A 21,699-nucleotide genomic window follows, 5' to 3' on the forward strand; every position below is an offset into this window, starting at 1 on the left:
TATATAATTTTTTTTTATAATAGGAAAGTGTGTGTGTGTGTAAATAACCCTCCTCCCTATGACATATTCCTCTCACATATTTATCCATGGCTATCATGTCTTCACTCAGTCTTCTCTTCTTCAGGCTAAACATGCCCAGCTCTTTAAGCCGCTCCTCATAGGACTTGTTCTCCAGACCCTTGATCATTTGAGTCACCGCCCTCTGGACACATTCCAGCTTGTCAATATCTCCCTTCAATTGTGGTGCCCATATGGGGTCTCTTTCTTGCCGGCGGAGGGGAGAGAGACTTCGCAAGAGAATGTACAAAAAATATATATATTTAAAAACCCAATGTTTTCCAGGTTCCTCTTTCAAATCTCAGAAGCAGCAGAAAGAAACTCAGAGCAAACAACCAACTAAGTCATGGAAGAAATCTCAAAGTAAGGAGATGTGTCTCGACGTGATATGTGAACCCTTCTTTGAGAAACAGGAAGGGGTGTTGGATACCTGCACCCCCAAAATGCAGTGCCTGAGACCCTAGGAACTCTAGGGCTGTTGTGTTGTTTTTTTCCAGAAAGGACCAGGGCTTAAGCCAGCAAGGAATAAATCAGGGGACTCTGTATCCGTCAGAAACAGACTCAAACGGTGTCCACCGCTTCTACAAAAAGTTCAGTGCATGCAGGGAAAGAACAATAAAATTAAGACACAGACAAGCAAGCTTTCTTTGGCATTCTCTGGAGAACAGCTTACCTGAGCCATCTTTGCCAGCACCACATGTGGTGCATTCCATCAAAAAGAAAGTCACAAATGGCTTAAGAGAAGAAAATAATACAAAGTCAGACAGGAAAGGCTTCTGTCACGCTTTTGGGGGAGCGGGTGGGCAGGTTGAAGGGCCGTATCCACCTGGAAAACATCTTCTAAGTAGCTAGAAGTACAGTAGAGTCTCGCTTATCCAACCTTCGCTCATCCAACGTTCTGTATTGTCCAACACAGTCTGCCTCCTGCCAGGATCCAGACGATGGATAGATAGATAAATAGATAGATAGATGAGAAAGATAGATGGATGGATGTATAGATTATTAGCTAGATCAGGGGTCCTCAAACTACGGCCCGCGGGCCGAATACGGCCCTCCAAGGTCATTTACCCGGCCCTCGCTCAGGGTCAACGTAAGTCTGAGATGACTTGGAAGCACACAACAACAACACTAATTCTATCTCATCAGCCAAAAGCAGGCCCACACTTCCCATTGAAATACTAATAAGTTTATAAGTTTATATTTTAATTATTGTATTTTTTTGAACTACAAATAAGATATGTGCAGTGTGCATAGGAACTCGTTCATGTTTTTTCCAGATTATAAACCGGCCCTCCAACAGTTTGAGGAATTGTGACCTGACCCTCTTTTTTAAAAGTTTGAGGACCCTTGAGCTAGATAGATAATTAGATAGATAGATAGATAGATAGATAGATAGAGAAAAATAGATGGATGGTGGATAGGCAATTAGATAGATAGGTAGATAGATAAAGAGTATCGATTGATAGATATATAGGAGAGGAAGATGGATGGATAGTTAGATAGATAAATAGATAATTAAGACATTGCGATGTTTTGGTGCTAAATTCGTAAATAGAGTAATTACTACATAACATTACTGTGTATTGATCTGCTTTTTTCTCGATTTGTTGTGAAACATTATGTTTTGGTGCTTATTTTGTAAAATCGCAATGTAATTTGACATTTAATAGGCTTTTCTTATCCCTCCATATTATCCAACATTTTCGCTTAACGAACGTTCTGCCAGCCCGTTTATGTTGGATGAGCGAGACTCTACTATAAACGTTTCCCCTTGACTTTAAGTCCAGTCATGTCCGACTCTGGGGGTTGGTGCTCATCTCTATTTTTAAGCCGAAGAGCCGGTGTTGCCCATAGACACCTCCAAGGTCATGTGGCCAGCATGACTGCATGGAGCGCTGTTACCTTCCCGCAGGAGCGTACCTATTGGATCTACTCACATTTGCATGTTTTTGAACTGCTAGGTTGGCAGAAGCTGGGGCTAACAGCAGGAGCTCACTCTGCTCCCCGGATTCGAACCGCCGACCTTTCAGTCAGCAGCTCAGCAGTTTAACCCGCTGCACCACTGGGGGGGGGGGGATGTTAGAAGTACAGGAAGCCAAACAGAAGCGTGGTTGGACGTGTGATTGCATCCATTCTCATTCCGGCTAGCAAGGGGATCACAGCTAGGTTTGGACTCTGTGCCCTTTCTCTAATCGAATGCCCAGCACATGGGCAAAGGTGGCATGCATGGTTATATATGTGTGTTTCGGTTCTTTCTCTTAGTTTTGCTACAGATACTATTCTAAACATCTTGATCCTTCCTTCCCGCAGCCTCGACGAATCCGAAAGCGGCCCTGAAGTCGAAGATAGTTGCAGAGTTTCGAGTAAGTCCCAGGAGAGAGAAGAAAGTAGTCATTCTCTCAAATTGAATGTAGGAGATGGCTGTGGGAATAATGTCCATCCCTAAGAGAGTATGAGGTTCCATCTTTGAGCAGCCCCTAGAATCATAGAACCATAGAGTTGCAAGAGATTTCATGGGACATCCAGTCCACCTCCATTCTGCCAGGCAGGAAAGGAACAATCAAAGCACCCTCAACAGATGGTCATCCAGCCTCAGGGTGTGGTGAAGGGGCCTCCACCACACCTTGAGGCAGTGACTTCCCTGGGTCAACAGAACCAGTGCTACTAAGACCATTCCTGGAACTTTGGGTCGTTTCTGTTGTTCATCCCTGTGTGTTTCTTGGACACACAGCACATCACATTTCTTATCTCGGCACAATTCATAGAGCAGTTGCTCTTTGGCAGCTGACATGCCTTCGATGTTTATTGAGATTATTGTCATGGTTGGTCCTGAAAAGGTCCGTTGGTTGTTTTGCTTGCTTGCTTGCTTGCTTGCTTGCTGGTCGCTTCTGTGTCGAGAGAATCAGCCGTCTACGAAGACGTTGCCCAGGGGACGCCCGGATGTCTTGCAATATATACGGTACATATTAGGCAAGACAGCGCAGAATCACATTAAATTACCCCATTGGCCAAGCATCCAGAACCCCGTTCTACCAACATATACTTCTGTTTCCATCTCAAAACAGCAACAGGAATGGGTTTGAAGTCACTTTCTGTTTTGTGGTGTTTTTGTGTTGTGATCTCCTCTGGCACCAGGGTACCGATCTCCCAAGTGTTGCAAAAGGCTCATTTATGTCCAACAGAATGTGTCGAACCAGTTGCGTTCTCTGAATCCGTTCCTCCTTCTTCCCCAGCCACAGTCCCTGGTCGATGAACTCCTGTTTCACAAGCGCTCCGAGGACCAGATCGAGTTGAAGGAGAAGCAGCTTGCCACCATGCGGGTGGACGTTTGCAGCACCGAGACACTGAAATGCCTGAAAGGTAGGAGCAGCCTGTGGCGGAATGAAAATCACACGTAGTTCACGTCTTTACCGCTCCAGACAATGTCTTGCTAGAGAAAAGATATGCCACACAGATGATCAGTAAAGAATAAGGTGTTTAGTCTTTATTTTGCAGAACAACACATATACTTAGTTTAGTTTCTTACTTAGGCGATCCCTCGTTGGACGAGTAGGATAGTCTTCCATGACCAGTATTCTTGTGGATCCGTAGGTGACTGTGGAGCCCTATTCATGACCTGCATCTTCTTCTGCAGTGAGGGCATTGGTTTCCAGGTGGAAGGCGGTCTCGGTTGGGGTTCCTCTTGGCGCGTTTCTCTCTTTCACCCTCCATTCGTGCCTTTTCAAATTCTGCAGCACTGCTGGTCACAGCTGACTTCCAACTGGAGCACTCACAGGCCAGGCCTTCCCAGTTCTCAGTGTCTATGCCAGAGATTTTAAGGTTGGCTTTGAGCCCATCTTTCAATCTCTTTTCCTATCCACCGGCATTCCGTTTTCCGTTCTTGAGTTTGGAGTAGAGCAACTGCTTTGGGAGACGGTGGTCGGGCATCCGGACAACGTGGCCGGTCCAGCCGAGTTGATGGCAGAGGACCATCGCTTCAGTGCTGGTGGTCTTTGCTTCTTCCAGCACGCTGACGTTTGTCCGCTTGTCTTCCCAAGAAATTTACAGGATTTTTCAGAGGCAACGGTGATGGAATCGTTCCAGGAGTTGCATGTGACATCTGTAGACAGTCCACGTTTCGCAGAAACTTTATTTGTGTTATAGAAATCTTAGAGTCAGTGGAGCAAAGCTAGTGTCGTCCTCAGGAGAGTAAGTAGGCCGAAGCCTGTTAGAGTTAGTGGGCCAAAGCTAATGTTGTCCTGAGTAGTGTGAGGTAAACCTCAGTGTGTGAGAAGCTTCAGTAAAAGAAGCCCCAGGTTAAAGACCTTGTGTGTAAAGCTGTGTGTAAAGTTTCTGTGGAATTTCGATGTGAGAGGACGCTCTGTGAGGAAGAAGCCCAACATGGAAGCAAAGAAGGAAGTATAAAGAACTTTATTTGTGTTATAGAAACCTTAGAGTCAGTGGGCCAAAGCTAGTATTGTCCAGAGGAGAGCGAGTAGGCCAAAGCCTGTTAGAGTCAGTGGGCCAAAACTAATGTCCTGAGGAGTGTGAGGTAAACCTCAGTAGGTGAGAAGCTTTGGTAAAAGAAGCCCCGGGTTAAAGGCCTTGTGTGTAAAGCTACTGTGTGAAGTTTCTGTGGAATTTCGGTGTGAGAGGTGACTCTGTGAGAGTGAAGCATAAGAAAGAAGCCCAGCATGGAAGCAAAGAAAGAAGTATAAATAACTTTATTTGTGTTATAGAAACCTTAGAGTCAGTGGGCCAAAGTTAGTGTCGTCCTGGGGAGTGCGAGTAAGCCGAAGCCTGTTAGAGACAGTGGGCCAAAGCTAACGTTGTCCTGAGGAGTGTGAGGTAAACCTTGGTAAAAGAAGCCCCAGGTTAAAGGCCTTGTGTGTAAAGCTACTGTGCGAAGCTTCTGTGGAATTTCGATGTGAGAGGACGCTCTGTGAGGAAGAAGCCCAGCATGGAAGCAGAGAAGGAAGTATAAAGAACTTTATTTGTGTTATAGAAATCTTAGAGTCAGTGAGCCATAGCTAGTATCATCCTGAGGAGAGCGAGTAGGCCGAAGCCTGTTAGAGTCAGTGGGCCAAAAGTAATGTTGTCCTGTGGAGTGTGAGGTAAACCTCAATGTGTGAGAAGCTTTGGTAAAAGAAGCCCCAGGTTAAAGGCCTTATGTGTAAAGCTACTGTGTGTAAAGCTACTGTGTGAAGCTTCTGTGGAATTTCGATGTGAGAGGATGCTCTGTGAGGAAGAAGCCCAGCATGGAAGCAAAGAAGGAAGTATAAAGAACTTTATTTGTGTTATAGAAGCCTTCGAGTCAGTGGGCCAAAGCTAGTATCCTCCTGAGGAGAGCGAGGAGGCCGAAGCCTGTTAGAGTCAGTGGGCCTAAGCTAATTTTGTCCTGAGGAGTGCGAGGTAAACCTCAGTGTGTGAGAAGCTTTTGTAAAAGAAGCCCCAGTTTCAAGGCCTTGTGTGTAAAGCTACTGTGTGTAAAGTTACTGTGTGAAGCTTCTGTGGAATTTCGATGTGAGAGGACGCTATGTGAGGAAGAAGCCCAGTATGGAAGCAAAGAAGGAAGTATAAAGAACTTTATTTGTGTTATAGAAACCTTAGAGTCAGTGGGCCAAAGCTAATGTTGTCATGAGTGTGAGGTAAACCTCAGTGTGTGAGAAGCTTCAGTAAAAGAAGCCCCAGGTTAAAGGCCTTGTGTGTAAAGCTACAGTGTGAAGCTTCTGTGGAATTTCGATGTGAGAAGATGCTCTGTGAGGAAGAAGCCCAGTATGGAAGCAAAGAAGGAAATATAAAGAACTTTATTTGTGTTATAGAAACCTTAGAGTCAGTGGGCCAAAGCTAATGTCCTGAGGAGTGTGAGGTAAACCTCAGTGTGTGAGAAGCTTCAGTAAAAGAAGCCCCAGGTTAAAGGCCTTGTGTGTAAAGCTACTGTGTGAAGCTACTATGTGAAGCTTCTGTGTAATTTCGGTGTGAGAGGTCGTTCTGTGAGAGTGAAGCATAAGAAAGAAGCCCAGCATGGAAGCAAAGAAGGAAGTATAAATAACTTTATTTGTGTTATAGAAACCTTAGAGTTAGTGGGCCAAAGCTAGTGTCCTGGGGAGTGTGAGTAGGCCGAAGCCTGTTAAGTCAGTGGACCAAAGCTAGTGTTGTCCTGCGGAGAGTAAGTAGGCTAAAGCCTGTTAGAGTTAGTGGGCCAAAGCTAATGTTGTCCTGAGGAGTGTGAGGTAAACCTCAGTGTGTGAGAAGCTTCGGTAAAAGAAGCCCCAGGTTCAAGGCCTTGTGTGTAAAGCTACTGTGTGAAGCTTCTGTGAAATTTTGATGTGAGAGGATGCTTTGTGAAGAAGAATCCCAGCATGGAAGCAAAGAAGGAAGTATAAAGAACTTTATTTGTGTTATAGAAACCTTAGAGTCAGTGGGCCAAAGCTAATGTTGTCCTGAGGAGTGTGAGGTAAACCTCAGTGTGTGAGAAGCTCTGGTAAAAGAAGCCCCAGGTTCAAGGCCTTGTGTGTAAAGCTACTGGGTGAAGCTTCTGTGGAATTTTGATGTGAGAGGGCGCTCTGTGAGGAAGAAGCCCAGCATGGAAGCAAAGAAGGAAGTATAAAAGACCTTGTCATTGTAAATAATGCAACTATATTATTTTACTACAAAGATTGCTTCTCAATCCTTGTGGCGCTAGAGCTCACCCTCTGCTTTTCTCTCCAATTTCAGACTAACAATATGTATGTGTACAATGTAATCCCTTAAAATACTTCAATATGGGAGAAACTTAAGCAGAGGTCTGATTTCTCTGTTTTTCAAGATGGAGGTTGCTTGCGTACGTTGTCAGGCACTCGATCCCTCTCTTCCTTGCCCTCTCAAGATGTAGAGTACTCCAGTCTGTTTTAGGCGTGTTCCTTGTGTTCATATCAGTAAGCTAAACTTGCAATTTCCCCTGTTTCCTTTCAGACAAAACCGGGGGCAAGAAGTTCTCCAAGGAATTTGAAGAGGCGAGCGCCAAGCTTGAAGAGTTTGTCAACAGCCTGGACAAGCAGGTGAAGAACGGCCCTTCCCTGACGGAAGTGCTTGAAAACGCGGGGATCTTCTACGAAGCGCAGTACAAAGAAGTCAAGGTGGTGGCAAACGTGAGTCCCGAGGAGGGAGGCTTTCCTCTGCAACTGATTTGTGGAGTTGATCTAATCAAACCAACTTGTTTTGCAACGGTTTCCTTCTGACAGTATATTAGAGAGAAGGGCTTATACTCAAGTATACAGTGTTCCCTCACTACTTCACGGTTCACTTTTAGCAGACTCGCTGTTTTGCGGGTTTCTGAAAATATTAATTAAAAATATTAAATATTTGAGGCCAGGGACCCCTGGAAGTATGGCGGCAGGAAAGGCCTGCGTCTCTGGCCTACTGCTTCCTTCGTGGCTCCAGAGGCTCTGTGGAGGCCAGGGAGGCAGGCAGGCGCCCTTGGGATGGGCTGGGAAGCGGGATAAGGAAGCACGGGAAAGAAAATCTATATAAATAAAAATGTAATGTTCGTTTGTGGGATTAACGGAAGTCAAAAACCACTGGACGAATTGACACCAAATTTGGACATAAGACACCTAACAACCCAATGTATGTCCTTCACTAAAGAAAATAATGATTTTGTCATTTGGGAGTTGCAGTTGCTGGGATTTATAGTTCACCTACAATCAAAGATCATTCTGAACTCCACCAGTGATGGAACTGAACCAAACTTGGCATACAGGACTTCATGACCAACAGAAAACACTAGAAGGGTTTGGGGAGCATTGACCTTGAGTTTGGGAGTTGTAGTTCACCTCCATCCAGAGAGCGGACTCAAACAATGATGGATCTGAACCAAACTTGGCACAGATACTCAATATGGCCAAATGTGAACACTGGTGGAGTTTGGGAGAAATAGACCTTGACATTTGGGAGTTGTAGTTGCTGGGATTTATAGTTCACCTACAATCACAGAACATTCTGAACCCCACCAAATCTCCCACACAGAACCCCCATGACCACCAGAGTGGGCCACAGGAACGTGTGGCAGGAGACGGCTAGACTATATAAATAAAAATGTAATGTTCGTTTGTGGGATTAACATAACTCAAAAATCCCTGGACGAATTGACACGAAATTTGGACACAATACACCTAACAGTCCAACGAGTGTCCATCACCCCTAAAAACACACACACACACACACACAAAACCCCAGCGGAGCAGACTTAAAAACCCGAAAATATACCATATATACTTACTTAGGCGATCTCTCGTTGTCTGAGTAGGATAATCCTCCAGGGTGGGTCTGTAGGTGACTATGGAGCCCTATTCTTGATAAACATACACTCATACACATATGCACATGCACATATTCATATATATATATATATGCACAAACACACACAAATATACACATCTATATATATATAAATGCTCCGTGCATAATGAGTACCTTAAAAACCAAACAACCAATGAACGAAACCACACCAAATTTGGCAACAAAACGTCTCACAACACAAGGAGTGACCATCACTCAAAAAATGATAATTTTGTCATTTGGGAGTTGTAGTTGCTGGGATTTATAATTCACCTACAATCAAAGAGCATTCTGAACTCCATCAACGATGGAATTGAACCAAACTTGGCACACAGAACTCCCATGACCAACAGAAAATACTGGAAGGGTTTGTTGGGCATTGACGTCGAGTTTGGGAGTTGTAGTTCACCTACATCCAGAGAACACTGTGGACTCAAACAATGATGGATCTGGACCAAACTTGGCACAAACACTCAATACGCCCAAATATGAACACAGATGGGGTTTGGTGGAAATAGACCTTGACATTTGGGAATTGTAGTCACTGGGATTCACAGTTCACCTACAATCAAAGAGCATTCTGAACCCCACGAATGACAGAATCAGGGAAAACTTCCCACACAGAACTCCCATGACCAAAGGAAAATACTTAAGTCCATCCAAAGCCATTTTCCAGATCAACAGACTGGGCCACAGCAACGCGTGGCTAGGGACAGCTAGTATACATATACATACACACACATATATACACAAGAACACACAAATATACATATATACACCCATATATATGTACACATGCATGCACACATATATACACACAACTATACATATAAACAAGCACACACATATACACAATATGCATGTATACACACACACAAATATACAAATATATACACGCATATATATACACACACATATATATATATACACACAAAACACATATACACAGACTGGGCCACAGCAACGCGTGGTATGGGACGGCTAGTAATATATAAAATATATTAAAAAATTATAAACATTAAAATTAATATGGCGTCCCTAGTTCGCGGATTTTCACTTATTGCGGGTGGTACTGGAACGGAACCCCTGCAATAAGTGAGGGAACACTGTATAAAGTAAAATGATGGCAGGCTGGTTTGGCCTTTGTTTTGAATGCCACTCGCTCTCTTTCTTCTTCTTGGCCAGGCCTACAAAACATTTGCTAACCGAGTGAACAACCTGAAGAAGAAACTGGATCAGCTGAAGGCGACGCTTCCGGATCCTGAAGAGTCGCCCGTCCCCTCGCCCAGCATGGACGCTCCCTCCCCGACGGGCTCAGAGTCTCCCTTCCCGGGGATGGGGGACGAGGAGCTCTCGCCCGTGCCAAGAGAGGCCGAGGGGGCCAAATCCCCGTCTCCGGAGCCTGCGACTGACAATCGTGACGTGGAGGACATGGAGCTGTCGGATGTGGAGGAGGATGCCCCAAAGATTATTGGTATGTTTTGACATATATAATGTAATATAATATATTGTACATACATATAATATCTATAATATTATAATGTAATACAATATAATTATATGATATTATAATTATATATTTTATATTACATGTAATTTTACTAATAATATTACAATATAATGGTATTGCACAATATAGTGATATATAATACTGATATTGTACTATGCTACTAATATAATATATTGCATGTGTATCTGTCTTGTAAGCTGCTCCGAGTCCTCTTCGGGGTATTTTTATATATATAATGTAGTATAATGCAATGCAATACAATATAATAATAATAATAATAATAATAATAATAATAATAATAATAATAATATATTTTAATTATATATTTTATATTACGTGTAATCTTACTAATAATACTACAATATAATGGTATAGCACAATATAGTAATATATAATACTGATATTGTACTATGCTAATAATATAATATATTGTACGTATATCTATCTTGTAAGCTGCTCCAAGTCGTCTTCGGGGTATTTTTATATATATAATGTAATATAATATATTGTACGTACGTATAATATCTATAATATTATAATGTAATACAATATAATAATATGATATTATAATTATATATTTTATATTACATGTAATATTACTAATAATATTGCAATGTAATGGTATAGTACAATATAGTAATATATAATACTGATATTGTACCATGCTAGTAATGTAATATATTGTACGTATATCTATCTTGGAAACCGCTCTGAGTTCCCCTTTGGGGTGAGAAGAGCTCTGAGTCCCCTTCAGGGTATTTTTTACATATATAATGTAATATAATATATTGTACATACATATAATATCTATGATATTTTAATGTAATACAGTGTAATACTAATAATAATATGATATAATTATATATTTTAGATTACATGTAATATTACTAATAATATTACGATATAATGGTATAGTGCAATATCGTAATATGTAATACTGATATTGTATGATGCTAATAATACAATATATTGTATGTATATATATCTTGTAAGCCGCTCTGGGTCCCCTTCGGGGTGAGAAGGGCGGCACAGAAATGTCATAAATAAATAAATACCTCTTCGGGGTATTTATATATATAATATCTATAATATTATAATATATAATATAGATATTATAATATATAATATCTATAATATTATAATGCAGTACAATATAATACTAATAATAATATATTATAATGATATAACATCTATAATATTATAATGTAACACAATATAATATGATATTATAATGATATATTTTATATTACGAATAATATTACAATATAATGGAATAGCACAATATAGTAATATATAATTCTGATATTGTACTATGCTAATAGTATAATATATTGTATGTATATATATCTTGTAAGCCACTCTGAGTCGGGGAGGCCCTACTCTTGACCCTGCCTTTTTTGCAGACGCATTTGGCAGGGACAAGGGACAGGGCCTTCTCAGTGGTGGCCCCTCGGCTGTGGAACTCCTTCCCTAAGGGATTATATCGGCCCCCTCCCTTCTGACCTTCCAGAAAAAAATAAAAACCTGGCTCTTTGAGCAAGCCTTTGAAAATGCAGTGCATAGACAAACACGGAATTATGTAAGTTTGAAACATGGAATAATAATAATCATAATAATAATAATAATCTTTATTTATACCCCGCCAACATCTCCCCAAGGGACTCGGAGCAGCTTACATGAGGCCAAGCCCAACAACACATCAATAAAAACAAAAGGCAATAAACAAAAAACAATAAATACAATATAATTAATATAAATCACATATAAACCATAACCAATAAACAAGTAACACACAAGGATTTAAAAACCTGTGGCCGGGCCAAATGTAATAGTTTAAGAATTTAAAAAATAAACACTGGGCATGAACGAGGTAGGATATATCTGGGATAGGGTTTTAAAAGAGATGAGGGAGCGCAGTCAATTCTAAACCAGTAGTAAAGTGCATTCTGAGGACATATTGCTGGGAATTTTCCTTATTCTGGGAAGGCACACTGGAAAAGCCACGTTTTCAGGCTCCTCCTAAAGACTGCCAATGTTGAGGCATGTCTGATGTCCTTGGGGAGTGAGTTCCAGAGTTGGGGGGCCACCACCGAGAAGGCCCTCTCCCTTGTCCCCACCAATCGTGCCTGCGAAGGAGGCGGGAGCGCGAGCAGGGCCTCTCCAGATGGCTTAGGCGCTTCCCCCCGCTCCCCCGGATTTGAACCACCAACCTTTTGGTCAGCAGCTCAGCGGTTTTCCGAGTGTTGTAACATTCATAGACATTCTGCTGTTGTGAATCATGCCCAATGGTGCAGGTCAACTCCTAAGCTCTGTTCTCTTTTGAAACAGTCGAAGAAAGAAAGGAAAAACCTGCTGTTTCAACACCAGAGCCTGTAAAGGTGGCCGAAAGCATCCCAAAGACACCGCCTCCGACGACGGTCGCGGCTGCAGTGGCTCCGCCCCCGGCGCCTGTGACTCCCACCCCTTTGGCTCCGGCCCCTGTACCCTTGCCGACCCCCAAGCCAACGAACCCGGCGACCCCACTCCCGCCGTCGCCGGCCCTCGCCTTGCCAAACCTGGCCAACGTGGATTTGGCCAAAATCAGCTCCATTCTTAGCAGCTTGACATCTGTGATGAAGAACACCGGTGAGTTATTCCCAGGCTACTTGCAGCCACATTATGTATGAAATCTTGAGGCTGAACGGGTGTCGTTGAACTAAGACTCAGGTCCTCCCTTGGCGGGGCATGGAGACTCATCGCTCTGCAAAAGTACACAAAAACCACTTCCAAAATGCCTCCGGGGAAGTATATTTCTGTTACCAGCCTTCTGAATTATGTTTTAGGGTTTAGACTGTGTGATCTGTTTTTAGCGTGCTGCCTGCCTCTTGAAGCAGGCTTAGTTGCTCTCGCTTTTCATTGTTTACACATGCTCACCAATGCTTTGTTAACTGAATCATTCCTATGTTTTGAACAATGCGAAGTCAGTGTGTTGTTAAATGCTTTCATGGCTGGAATCACTGGGTTGCAGTGAGTTTTCCTAGCTGTATGGTCATAGCTCAAGGCTATGGAATACTTACTTAAAGACTTCATAAAAATACAACTCACGGGATTGGATTGTATAACAACTTAGGAAGGTAGTGGTAATATTTTTTAATTGGTTTATCAGACTGGGAAATATATAGAACTGTTCCCAACGCTGATCAGCCAAATTATAACGAAGTACACCTCCACTACTGACTAGCTCACCAAATTATAGAGCTCACAAAAGGTAAAGGGAGTATGGTTGCTGAACCAACGGTCTATTTAAAAGCTAGGAGCTGGGAACCACTGGAACTGAGAGACTTAAAATAATTCTTTAAAGGATTGGCGCTGCCACCATATTAATAATAAGCAGGCTGAGTTAATATTGAGAGTTTGATCTGTGAACACGCCCTGTGCTACTATAGTTTCTTAGAGGCTGTTAAAAGCTGACTTGATAAGACTTTGAACACAAAAGTTATTCACACTGAGGCTGGTATAAGTTGATAAACATAACAAGAATGTTTATTGAACAGGCTTGAATGATTCAGCTACAAAAGCTTAATGGTTTCAGTAAAATACTGGCATAAAAAGCTTGTGGTTACGTTTGAGTAAAGATCTTAAAAACTTCTGGGTTACAAGTCTTAAAAGTTACAACACAGAACATTACTTCAGGAAATGAATCTCCGAAAGTAACTCCCAAAAATCCTCCTTAGGAATCTAGCCAAAACCCTGAACCTTAGGAAATGAACAGACCACTAGCGGGGTTCTGCTCCACACAGTATTCTAGCTATATTCTCGATTGCTATTCTGAATACTACACATAAGACTGACCCAAAACCTCTTCTTCAAAACCAAAACTGGGCTCGCTAACATCCACACTTCTTCTCTCTACTCTTTCCAATCTCCCAACAGGCAAACTGGGAACTCAAACCTCAGTTTAAAAGATCAGCTATTATTGCTGTCAGCAATTTGAACATTGTAGGCAGACATGTTATTGGCCTGCAGTTTCCTGGTATTATCCCTTTTACTGGATCTTTCTGTATCAAATATGTCTTCCCAGTTGTTATCCATTTGCTGATGTTTCCAGTTTGCAGCATCTCATTGAATTGTTCAGCCATTTTTGAGTGCAGGCTAATCAGATATTTAAGCCAAATTCAAAATAATAATAATTATTATTCTGTGATGTGCCTCCTTCTCTACTTTGGGTCAGGTTGAGACCTCCAACGAACTATCAAATGTGTCCTTATTGCACCCAACATCCTTGCTACATCTCTTACCTGTGAACTGTGTTTTCCTCTCCCATTCCCAGGTGTCAGTCCTGCCTCAAGGCCTTCTCCCGGGACCCCAACAAGCCCAACGACTCTGGCGAGCGGCACCAAGGCCCCGGCTTCGGGCGCTCTGCCCACGACACCAGGAAATCCTTTGGCGAACATCTTCTCCAAGGTGGAGATCACCCCAGAAAGCATCCTGTCTGTGCTGTCCAAGTCCCAGTCCCAATCCTCCTCGGGTTTGCAAGGTTTGTTACTAGCCGTATAGTCCCAAAATGCAGCTTGGCTTGGCTTGTCATGTCAAACTTGACGCTTGTTGGTGCTTTTGCCTCTTGATATCTGATCAAAATATTCCTCTTCCCTTTTCAGGTTTGTCCTCTTTCCTCCAGAGTGTGGCTGGGAATACATCCCAGCCCAGTGAAGCGGCGTCGCAAAGTACCTCCTCGTCGCCTGCCAACACGACAGCTCCTGCAGGGAAAGGCCGAAGCATTTCTTCCAACGCTCCCTCTTTCATGCCTCAGGCCTTTGGGTATTCTCCAAATTCTTCTTCTTCTGCTGAAGTGTCTTCCACGTCGGTGAACAAGGTTCCCACTGGACATGGGGCTGCGCTTCCAACTCCCAGTTTTAAGCCTCCGAGCAATTCTATTGGGTTTTCCGGCCCGCAGGCTAGCAGTCCTGCCCTACGCCCAGTCGAGCCCCCCACAAATCAGTCCTCCGAGATCTCGGAGACAAAGGCAGAGTCGGAGCCGACTTCGCCCAGCCTGGAAATGAAGATACACAACTTTCTGAAGGGGAACCCGGGTTTCAGTGGCTTGAATCTCAACATCCCAATTCTGAGCAGCTTGGGGTCCAGCGTGCCGCCCGAAAGCCAATCTTCCTCGTCCGATTTCAACCGCGGGGGGCCCACCAGCACCTCGATGGACAGCATAGACGGGACGCCGGTTCGTGACGAACGTAGTGGGACGCCCACCCAAGACGAAATGATGGACAAACCCTCTTCGAGCAACGTTGACACCATGTCGCTGCTCTCGAAGATCATCAGCCCCGGCTCTTCGACCCCCAGCAGCACCAGGTCGCCGCTTCAGAGCCGGGACGACGGCTATTCCCAAGAGCTCTCGAATTCGGTGTTCCGGTCTTTTGGTCTGGGTCGGGATTCCCCAGGATTGTACAAGCAGCCCTCTGATGGCATTGAATTGCCTTCTTCCTTAATGGATTCCCCTCAGGAGAAGTTCTACCCAGACACCTCCTTCCAAGAAGACGAAGATTACCGTGACTTTGACTACTCTGTCCCCCCACCGTCTGGTCTCATGAACTTGGAGAAACCGCCACCCAAATCCATCCTGAAATCGAATAAACTCTCTGACTCTTCAGAGTACCAACCTGTTATGTCGAGTTACAACCCGAGATCCTCCGGCTTTGGCTTGAAGTCCACTTTCCCCCAAACTATGCGATCTCTTCATGACCAGAGCGAGAGCTGTGACTTGTTGTCCCCTCCGGGAATGTACAGCAGCTACAATTTGCAAGGGAACGACTCCGGGCCGGACGCATCGCCCACGCCAAGCAAGAATGATGTCTTCTTCCCACCGGATTCCAATCACAACAGCTTATCCAAATCCATGTCACTGTCAGGCCTGTCTCAGAAGCAGTATCCGGATTCTCCTCATTTGGTCCCACACCGATCGCTGTTCTCTCCCCAAAATGCCCTCGGGACGCCAACCAACAGACTCGCTGCGACCAACGTGGATAATCTCCCCGCGGCTTCCATCTCGGCCACTTCGACCATCGAGTTCAAGAACATGCTTAAGAACGCCTCCCGCAAGCCCTCCGACGAGAACAAGCAATTTGGCCCAAACAGTTCCAAAGGAAGTTCCAGTGATGTTGCCGCTGTCGGGATTTCTGCAGGAGACCGGCAGAAGCAGCAAGAGGAGCACTACCGGATCGAGACCCGGGTATCCTCATCCTGCTTAGACTTACCAGATAGCACCGAGGAGAAGGGAGCTCCCATAGAGACGCTGGGTTACCACAACGCCTCCAACCGGGGTATGTCCGGGGAACCCATCCAGACCGTTGAGTCCATCAGAGTCCTTGGGAAGGGGAACCGGGGCCACGGGCGAGAGACCAACCGAGCCGGGTGGTTTGAGTTGACCAGTCCGGGGAGCAACTTCGACAACGGCCCTTCGAGCGCCACAGAAATGCCCACCGTGGGTCCTGGCGCCGGCAGCGGTGGCATTGTGTCGTCTTTTCAGAACCAGTACAAGGACCGGGTGCCCTCCTTCCAGGAGAACGTCAACAGCTTCCGCACTGGTAGCTTTGGCCCTGCTTTTGACCGCCACGTCCCACCTCCCCCCATAGAGCGTGGAGGGGCTCCTTTCCCACGGGACCAAATAGGGCCACCCCCGACCGGGCCTCAACCGCTCCCGCCGAAGGATCTGGGCGGGCTTTTCCCTCGGGATCGCTCAGTCCCACCGCCGCGGATGCCGACGGCAGATCACCCCGGGCCCTTCCCGAAGGACCCCCCATCAACCCCCTTGGCCTTGCCTCGCGGGGTGCCCCCTCCTCCCCCGCCTTCCTTAGAACTGCCCGGGGTGCCCTTCCCCACCCAGCCGCCCCCTCCTCTCCCTGGAGAGCGTGGCGGCTTGCCTTTCTCCAGCCCCCCGCCACCTCCCGGGAGTGACCTGAGCCGCCCGTTTCCGGCCCCTTCCCTGGCCTCGGAGCACGGGCCTGTCGGCCTCCAAGGAACGGTCAAAGAGCGCTTTAGCATCCCGCCGGGAGGGCCCCGGGACCAAGGCGCCCAGCGGGACCCACCCCTGGGCCGACCCCGTGACGGCGTGGGCCTGGGCGCCCTCTCGAGAGATCCGCTCGGGGTGGCGGCCGCCCTTTCCATCGCCTCTTCTCTGCCCGCTCACCGGGACGCCGCAAACCGAGGGGGGCTGGGGATGCGGAACCAGAGGCCCGACTTCCGTCCCCGGGAGCTGTTCCTAAACAGAGACCCCTTTAACAGCTTAAAAAGGCCTCGGCCCCCTTTCGCCAGGGGACCCCCCTTCTTCTCACCCAAACGCCCCTTCTTCCCGCCCAGGTACTGAACGCATTTGAAGGTGTGCCGGAACTTTTCTAGAGAGCAGTGGAAGCGGTACTTTCACCATTTTTTTAAAAAAAATGTCCCCTAAAGAGGGGGGGAGGCCCACAACTCTTTTTTGTTGCCGATTAAGGTATGTTCAATACTACCATTTCGTTCTACCTTTTTTTTTGGTTTGTTTTCCCATTTTGGTTCTGCTGATTCCTTGAGCTTTTTTCCTTTTTTGTTTCTAACCATTGACGTAAACATAAGCAGAAGTTACAAAAAACAGAGGTCTTTGGGGAGGGGGGTAAGGAAGAGAGGGAAATGTAAAAACGAATCCTACATTGACCTCTGACCTTCGGTAGTGATAGTAAGGCATCCAAACAAGGGATGAGTGATATATGCCAGCTTTGGGACTCTCCTGGAAAAGCAGAGGGAGGTAGGAAAGGATGGCAGATTTGGAGGTATTTGGATTAAGTCTTCCTTTCATACTGTACGTTCCTGTATTTGAAGCCTCCGTCCCATTTTCTTTTCTGGTCATCTGTGACTTTATTTTCTTTTTTCAGCGGCGTATGTGCTCCTTTCTTCTCTGACACCTTTTGTGTCCATCTCACGTCTTGAGTCAGTCATAGAATATGGTGCATTTGCTGTCCGTATCTCTCCTAATCCTCCCAAACTTGTTTGTGGCAGATTGGGGACTCCAGTGCAGAGTACAGATAGTTAGTGAGCTATTTCCCCATCAGTGTGGCTTCTCTGATGTCGCAAACGAGAAAGAGACGCCTGTAGAGTCATGAGGGAAGTGGGATCCTTTCCCTCCATGATCCTTCCAAAGCCAGCTAGGTATCGCCCACCCAGAATCAATGGGCTCTCTTGCCACCAGAAATGTACATAATTGATGGCTACAGACGGGGTAGATTTGTCTCGCAGAACAGTCTTAAATTGGGAGTTTGCTGTCTCCAACCATCCATCTCTTACGACCTTTGAGAACAAATACAAGGTAGTATTTGCTGGTCGGAAACCTACCTGAGTTGCCCTTCAAAAACAGCCTTTTAGACAACGTTGAAAGTAAAAGAAAACACAAAGGATTAGCAAATGCAGTTGAAAAATACAAAAAACAAAACAAGGAAGTCTTAATCCAGACACAAATTAAAGTCTCTTACAAAGTCCCAAAAGAAACACCAGTCTTCCATCAGACAACGGGCAATGAACTAAGTCCTTAGCAGCAGACAAAGCAGATTCCATTGGAGTGAAAACATCAGTATCAGGGTAGTTGTTACCAGCAAAAGCTGACTTCTGCTGCCTCTGATGTATAGCCCACGCAGGAGGTGCTAGGGAGTCTCCCAGTTAGCTCAGCGTTTTTAGCAGCTATTCTAGATGAACGCAGTCTGTGCTCTTGTCTCTTTTCGTCTTCCTAGAAATGTGGGCACTTGCAAACCCTCATCGTCTGATTCTTCTTCCCCCTCCAATTCCTGAGCACTTTCCTTCTCCTTCCTTCTCGCAGGAGGTGCTAGGGAGTCTCCCAATTAGCTCAGCGTTTTTAGCAGCTATTCTAGATTAACGGCGTCTGTGCTTTGTCTCTTTTCGTCTTCCTAGAAATGTGGGCACCTGTAAACTCTCATCGTCTGATTCTTCTTCTCCCTCCAATTCCTGAGCACTTCCCTTCTCCTCTTCCGAAGATGAGGAATCCCTAACAGAAACGCTCCCCAGGAAACTTGATTTAGTTCTCATCTATGGCAGCTTCCTGCTTTCACGGCTCTCAATTTGAATCTTGTCAGTGCAGTAGGCTGTGACTTCAACCACTTTTTATTCGGCTGTCCTTTCCTAGAAACACCGAGAATGAATAAATTGGGAGTTTGCTGTATCCAACCATTGTTTGAGAAGGCAACAAATGCAAGGGAGTATTTGCTGGTCGGAAATGCTCCCCAGGAAACCTGATTTAGTTCTCATCTATGGCACCTTCTTGCCTTCACGGCACTCTATTTGAGTCTTTTTCCCTTCTTGGTTCGATTCAGATAGCATGAGCTCCACATTCTCAAAATACGAGTCCCTCTTTGCCGCTTTCCATTTCAGCAAAGTTACCAGCCATTCATAATCAGAGGAAAGAGGGAAGGCCTTCACTTAAGGGTATAACTAGACGAACTACATCTCCCATCTTTCCCAGCTTTTCTAATCTCAGTCCATCAGGAGAGAGAGGCAGTGGCAGGATAAGGGGAGGGAAGGCATTTGCTTGAGGGCATTTGGGAACTTGGCTTTTCTAAAAGAGGCTGCTCCTCATCGTTGGACTACATATCCCATCTTCCCTGGCTTTTCTAATACTAGTCCTTGAGGAGAGAGAGGCAGCGGCAGAATAAGGGAGGGAAGGCATTTGCTTGAGGGCATTTGAGAGCTTAGCTTTTCCAAAAGAGGCTGCTCCTCATCGTTGGACTACATCTCCCATCCTCCCTGGCTTTTCTAATCTCAGTCCATCAGGAGAGAGAGGCAGTGGCAGGATAGGCTACTGTTCCATTGCAGGATGTGCGACCGTACCTTGATTTTCTAAACAATGTTCTGTCCTAAGTTGACTTCACTATCACATCGTCCACCCTGGCTGGTGAACTGTGAGCCAGTGTGAGTGCCCCTCAACAAACTACAATTCCCAGCATCCCTGATAGATGCCTGGGCCCATCTTGGTAGCCTGTCTAACTTGTAACACATAGATCTACCAGACCCAGGAAGCAAACTTTGTTTGCCCCAGGCAACAATCGGGTTGTGATTCACTTGTGCATCTCCTATCTTCACCGCATGATTTCTGCAACTCGCGACAATATGTTTCACCTTTGGACATTGGGTGGGGACAGAAAAGGAAGCGGAATCCCTCCCTGTACCGTATATTCATCTGCCCTAGATTTCTTCGATCCCCATAGCACAGGTTGTCACTTGAGAAAATACTTGGCAGCGTTTGTATTTTTGCCAAGATTGAAACCAAGAGTGAACAAGCAACGATTGTTCTCTTTGTTTGTTTATTTGTTTCCTTTCTAGGACAGGGAAAAAATGTGAAATGTCTTCTTTCTGCTGCTCTCTCTCGGTGGCAAATTGTTGATAATTATTATTTTTTTAAAGAAACCTTTGCGGGGAATGGAAACGCATTCCCCTGCAGACCCGATTACACAGTTCGCCGCGATCCCATCTTTTCGGAGCATCCCCTTTGCGGGGAAAAGTAGTAAAAAAGGCGGTGTATGATGTCAAATCTCAACATCTCTCTTCCCTCGCCCCCTTCCTTAAATCCCTGATTTTTGTGTTTTCACTTCAAACACGTTTGCAGTTAAATGTGGCCGCCGTGTACATAATGTGTGTAAAAAAACCTAAAGATTATAACAGTAGCAAAACGAAAGCAAGTTGTCGAGCAGGAAGGGTTTTCCTGTCTAGGTGCGTGTGTCCCGTCCCCCCCGTCCCCCAACTTCCTTTTTCTTTTCTTGTTTCGTTTGCTAAAACTGATTGAAATAAAACCTGTATTTTTTAAGGAAGCGTTAATGTCTCGTATGAAGGACAGGCCTGTTGAAACGAGGGAAGGGTTTGGGAACCCTCAAGACAAGGTTCGGTAGGATAAAACCCTTCTCCCGACCCCACTTTGCTCATAGATCGCAAAAGCAATGCTCACTCACTGGGTTCTTTGGCTAACGTCTTCTCTCTTGGGCGGCTTCGGGGTGTGCATGTCCTGCATTTTGACCTTCCTAGAAGGGGGGAAAAAGCAGCATACCACAGGAGGATGAGAATACAACACTCTCTGTGTATTTCTTCCATCCTTGGCATGTTTTAACTGCGTAGTCTCTTAGTCCCGCGGCACAAAATGCCGCAACAGTTTGGCTTGTGTTGGGACGGCTGCAGAAGTGGGTAGCCGTTTTGAAAAACCCTTGTAAATACATTTGATGTGCTTTTAAAAACGAAACTGTGATTGTTTTAAAGGAAGAAGAAAAAAAGGATTTGGATATATTGTTGGCTTGTTTTCTTTTTCTTTCTTGTGCGGGGAGAATGGGCTCGGAGGCTGGCAGCAAAGCCCCGCAGCCCCACCTTGGAATTGTACATTAACACCTTTAATAAAAGCACTAGTTTGACTGTTTTGATAACAAACATTTCCCTTCTTGTAAATAAGCCCTCTTTTGAGTGTGTGGTAGGTGTCTCGCACGTTGGAAATTACGCTGGAAGAGCGGGAGACGCACCGTGTCGGATGCCTACAGAAGGGAGGCCGCGACGGATGGAGAATCCTTGAGTCAGACCCATGTTTTTGAGGAGGTGTTGACTCTGGCATATATTTTGAAAGTGGTACTTCTGTGTCCAAGGCAGAATGCAAGCCACGCTGTAAACCTTCAAGGGTCCATCCCTCTTCCCCTTCACATTTTTTGTATTGTATACTAATAAATTGTTCTTGACTTGGTGTGGCCTCCATTTCTAGGAGAAAGGGGGACAACCCTTTCTCATATTGGTTTCAAAGTCAGGTGTCCTCCAGTCAGTCCTATGGGAATTTATGCTCT

General features: G+C 45.1%; 1 protein-coding gene across 2 annotated transcripts in view; it reads left to right on the forward strand.

The window, feature by feature from the left end:
• The window catches only part of RPRD2 (regulation of nuclear pre-mRNA domain containing 2), a 52,875-nt gene extending 31,273 nt beyond the window's left edge, over positions 1-21,602 (forward strand). The window contains exons 4-11 of one of the 2 annotated variants that reach the window (XM_067472370.1): positions 343-420; positions 2,368-2,420; positions 3,291-3,417; positions 6,991-7,166; positions 9,541-9,829; positions 12,194-12,490; positions 14,175-14,381; positions 14,503-21,602. In XM_067472370.1, coding sequence (XP_067328471.1) covers positions 343-420; positions 2,368-2,420; positions 3,291-3,417; positions 6,991-7,166; positions 9,541-9,829; positions 12,194-12,490; positions 14,175-14,381; positions 14,503-17,216 — 3,941 coding nt within the window. In that variant the 3' untranslated portion in view covers positions 17,217-21,602. The remainder of the gene's footprint in view (positions 1-342; positions 421-2,367; positions 2,421-3,290; positions 3,418-6,990; positions 7,167-9,540; positions 9,830-12,193; positions 12,491-14,174; positions 14,382-14,502) is intronic. The other variant, XM_067472371.1, reaches the window with a different exon arrangement.
• The last annotated feature ends 97 nt before the right edge of the window (positions 21,603-21,699 follow it).

This window comes from Anolis sagrei, chromosome 12, assembly GCF_037176765.1.
Source record: "Anolis sagrei isolate rAnoSag1 chromosome 12, rAnoSag1.mat, whole genome shotgun sequence".
In the NCBI taxonomy this organism is placed as follows: domain Eukaryota; kingdom Metazoa; phylum Chordata; class Lepidosauria; order Squamata; family Dactyloidae; genus Anolis; species Anolis sagrei.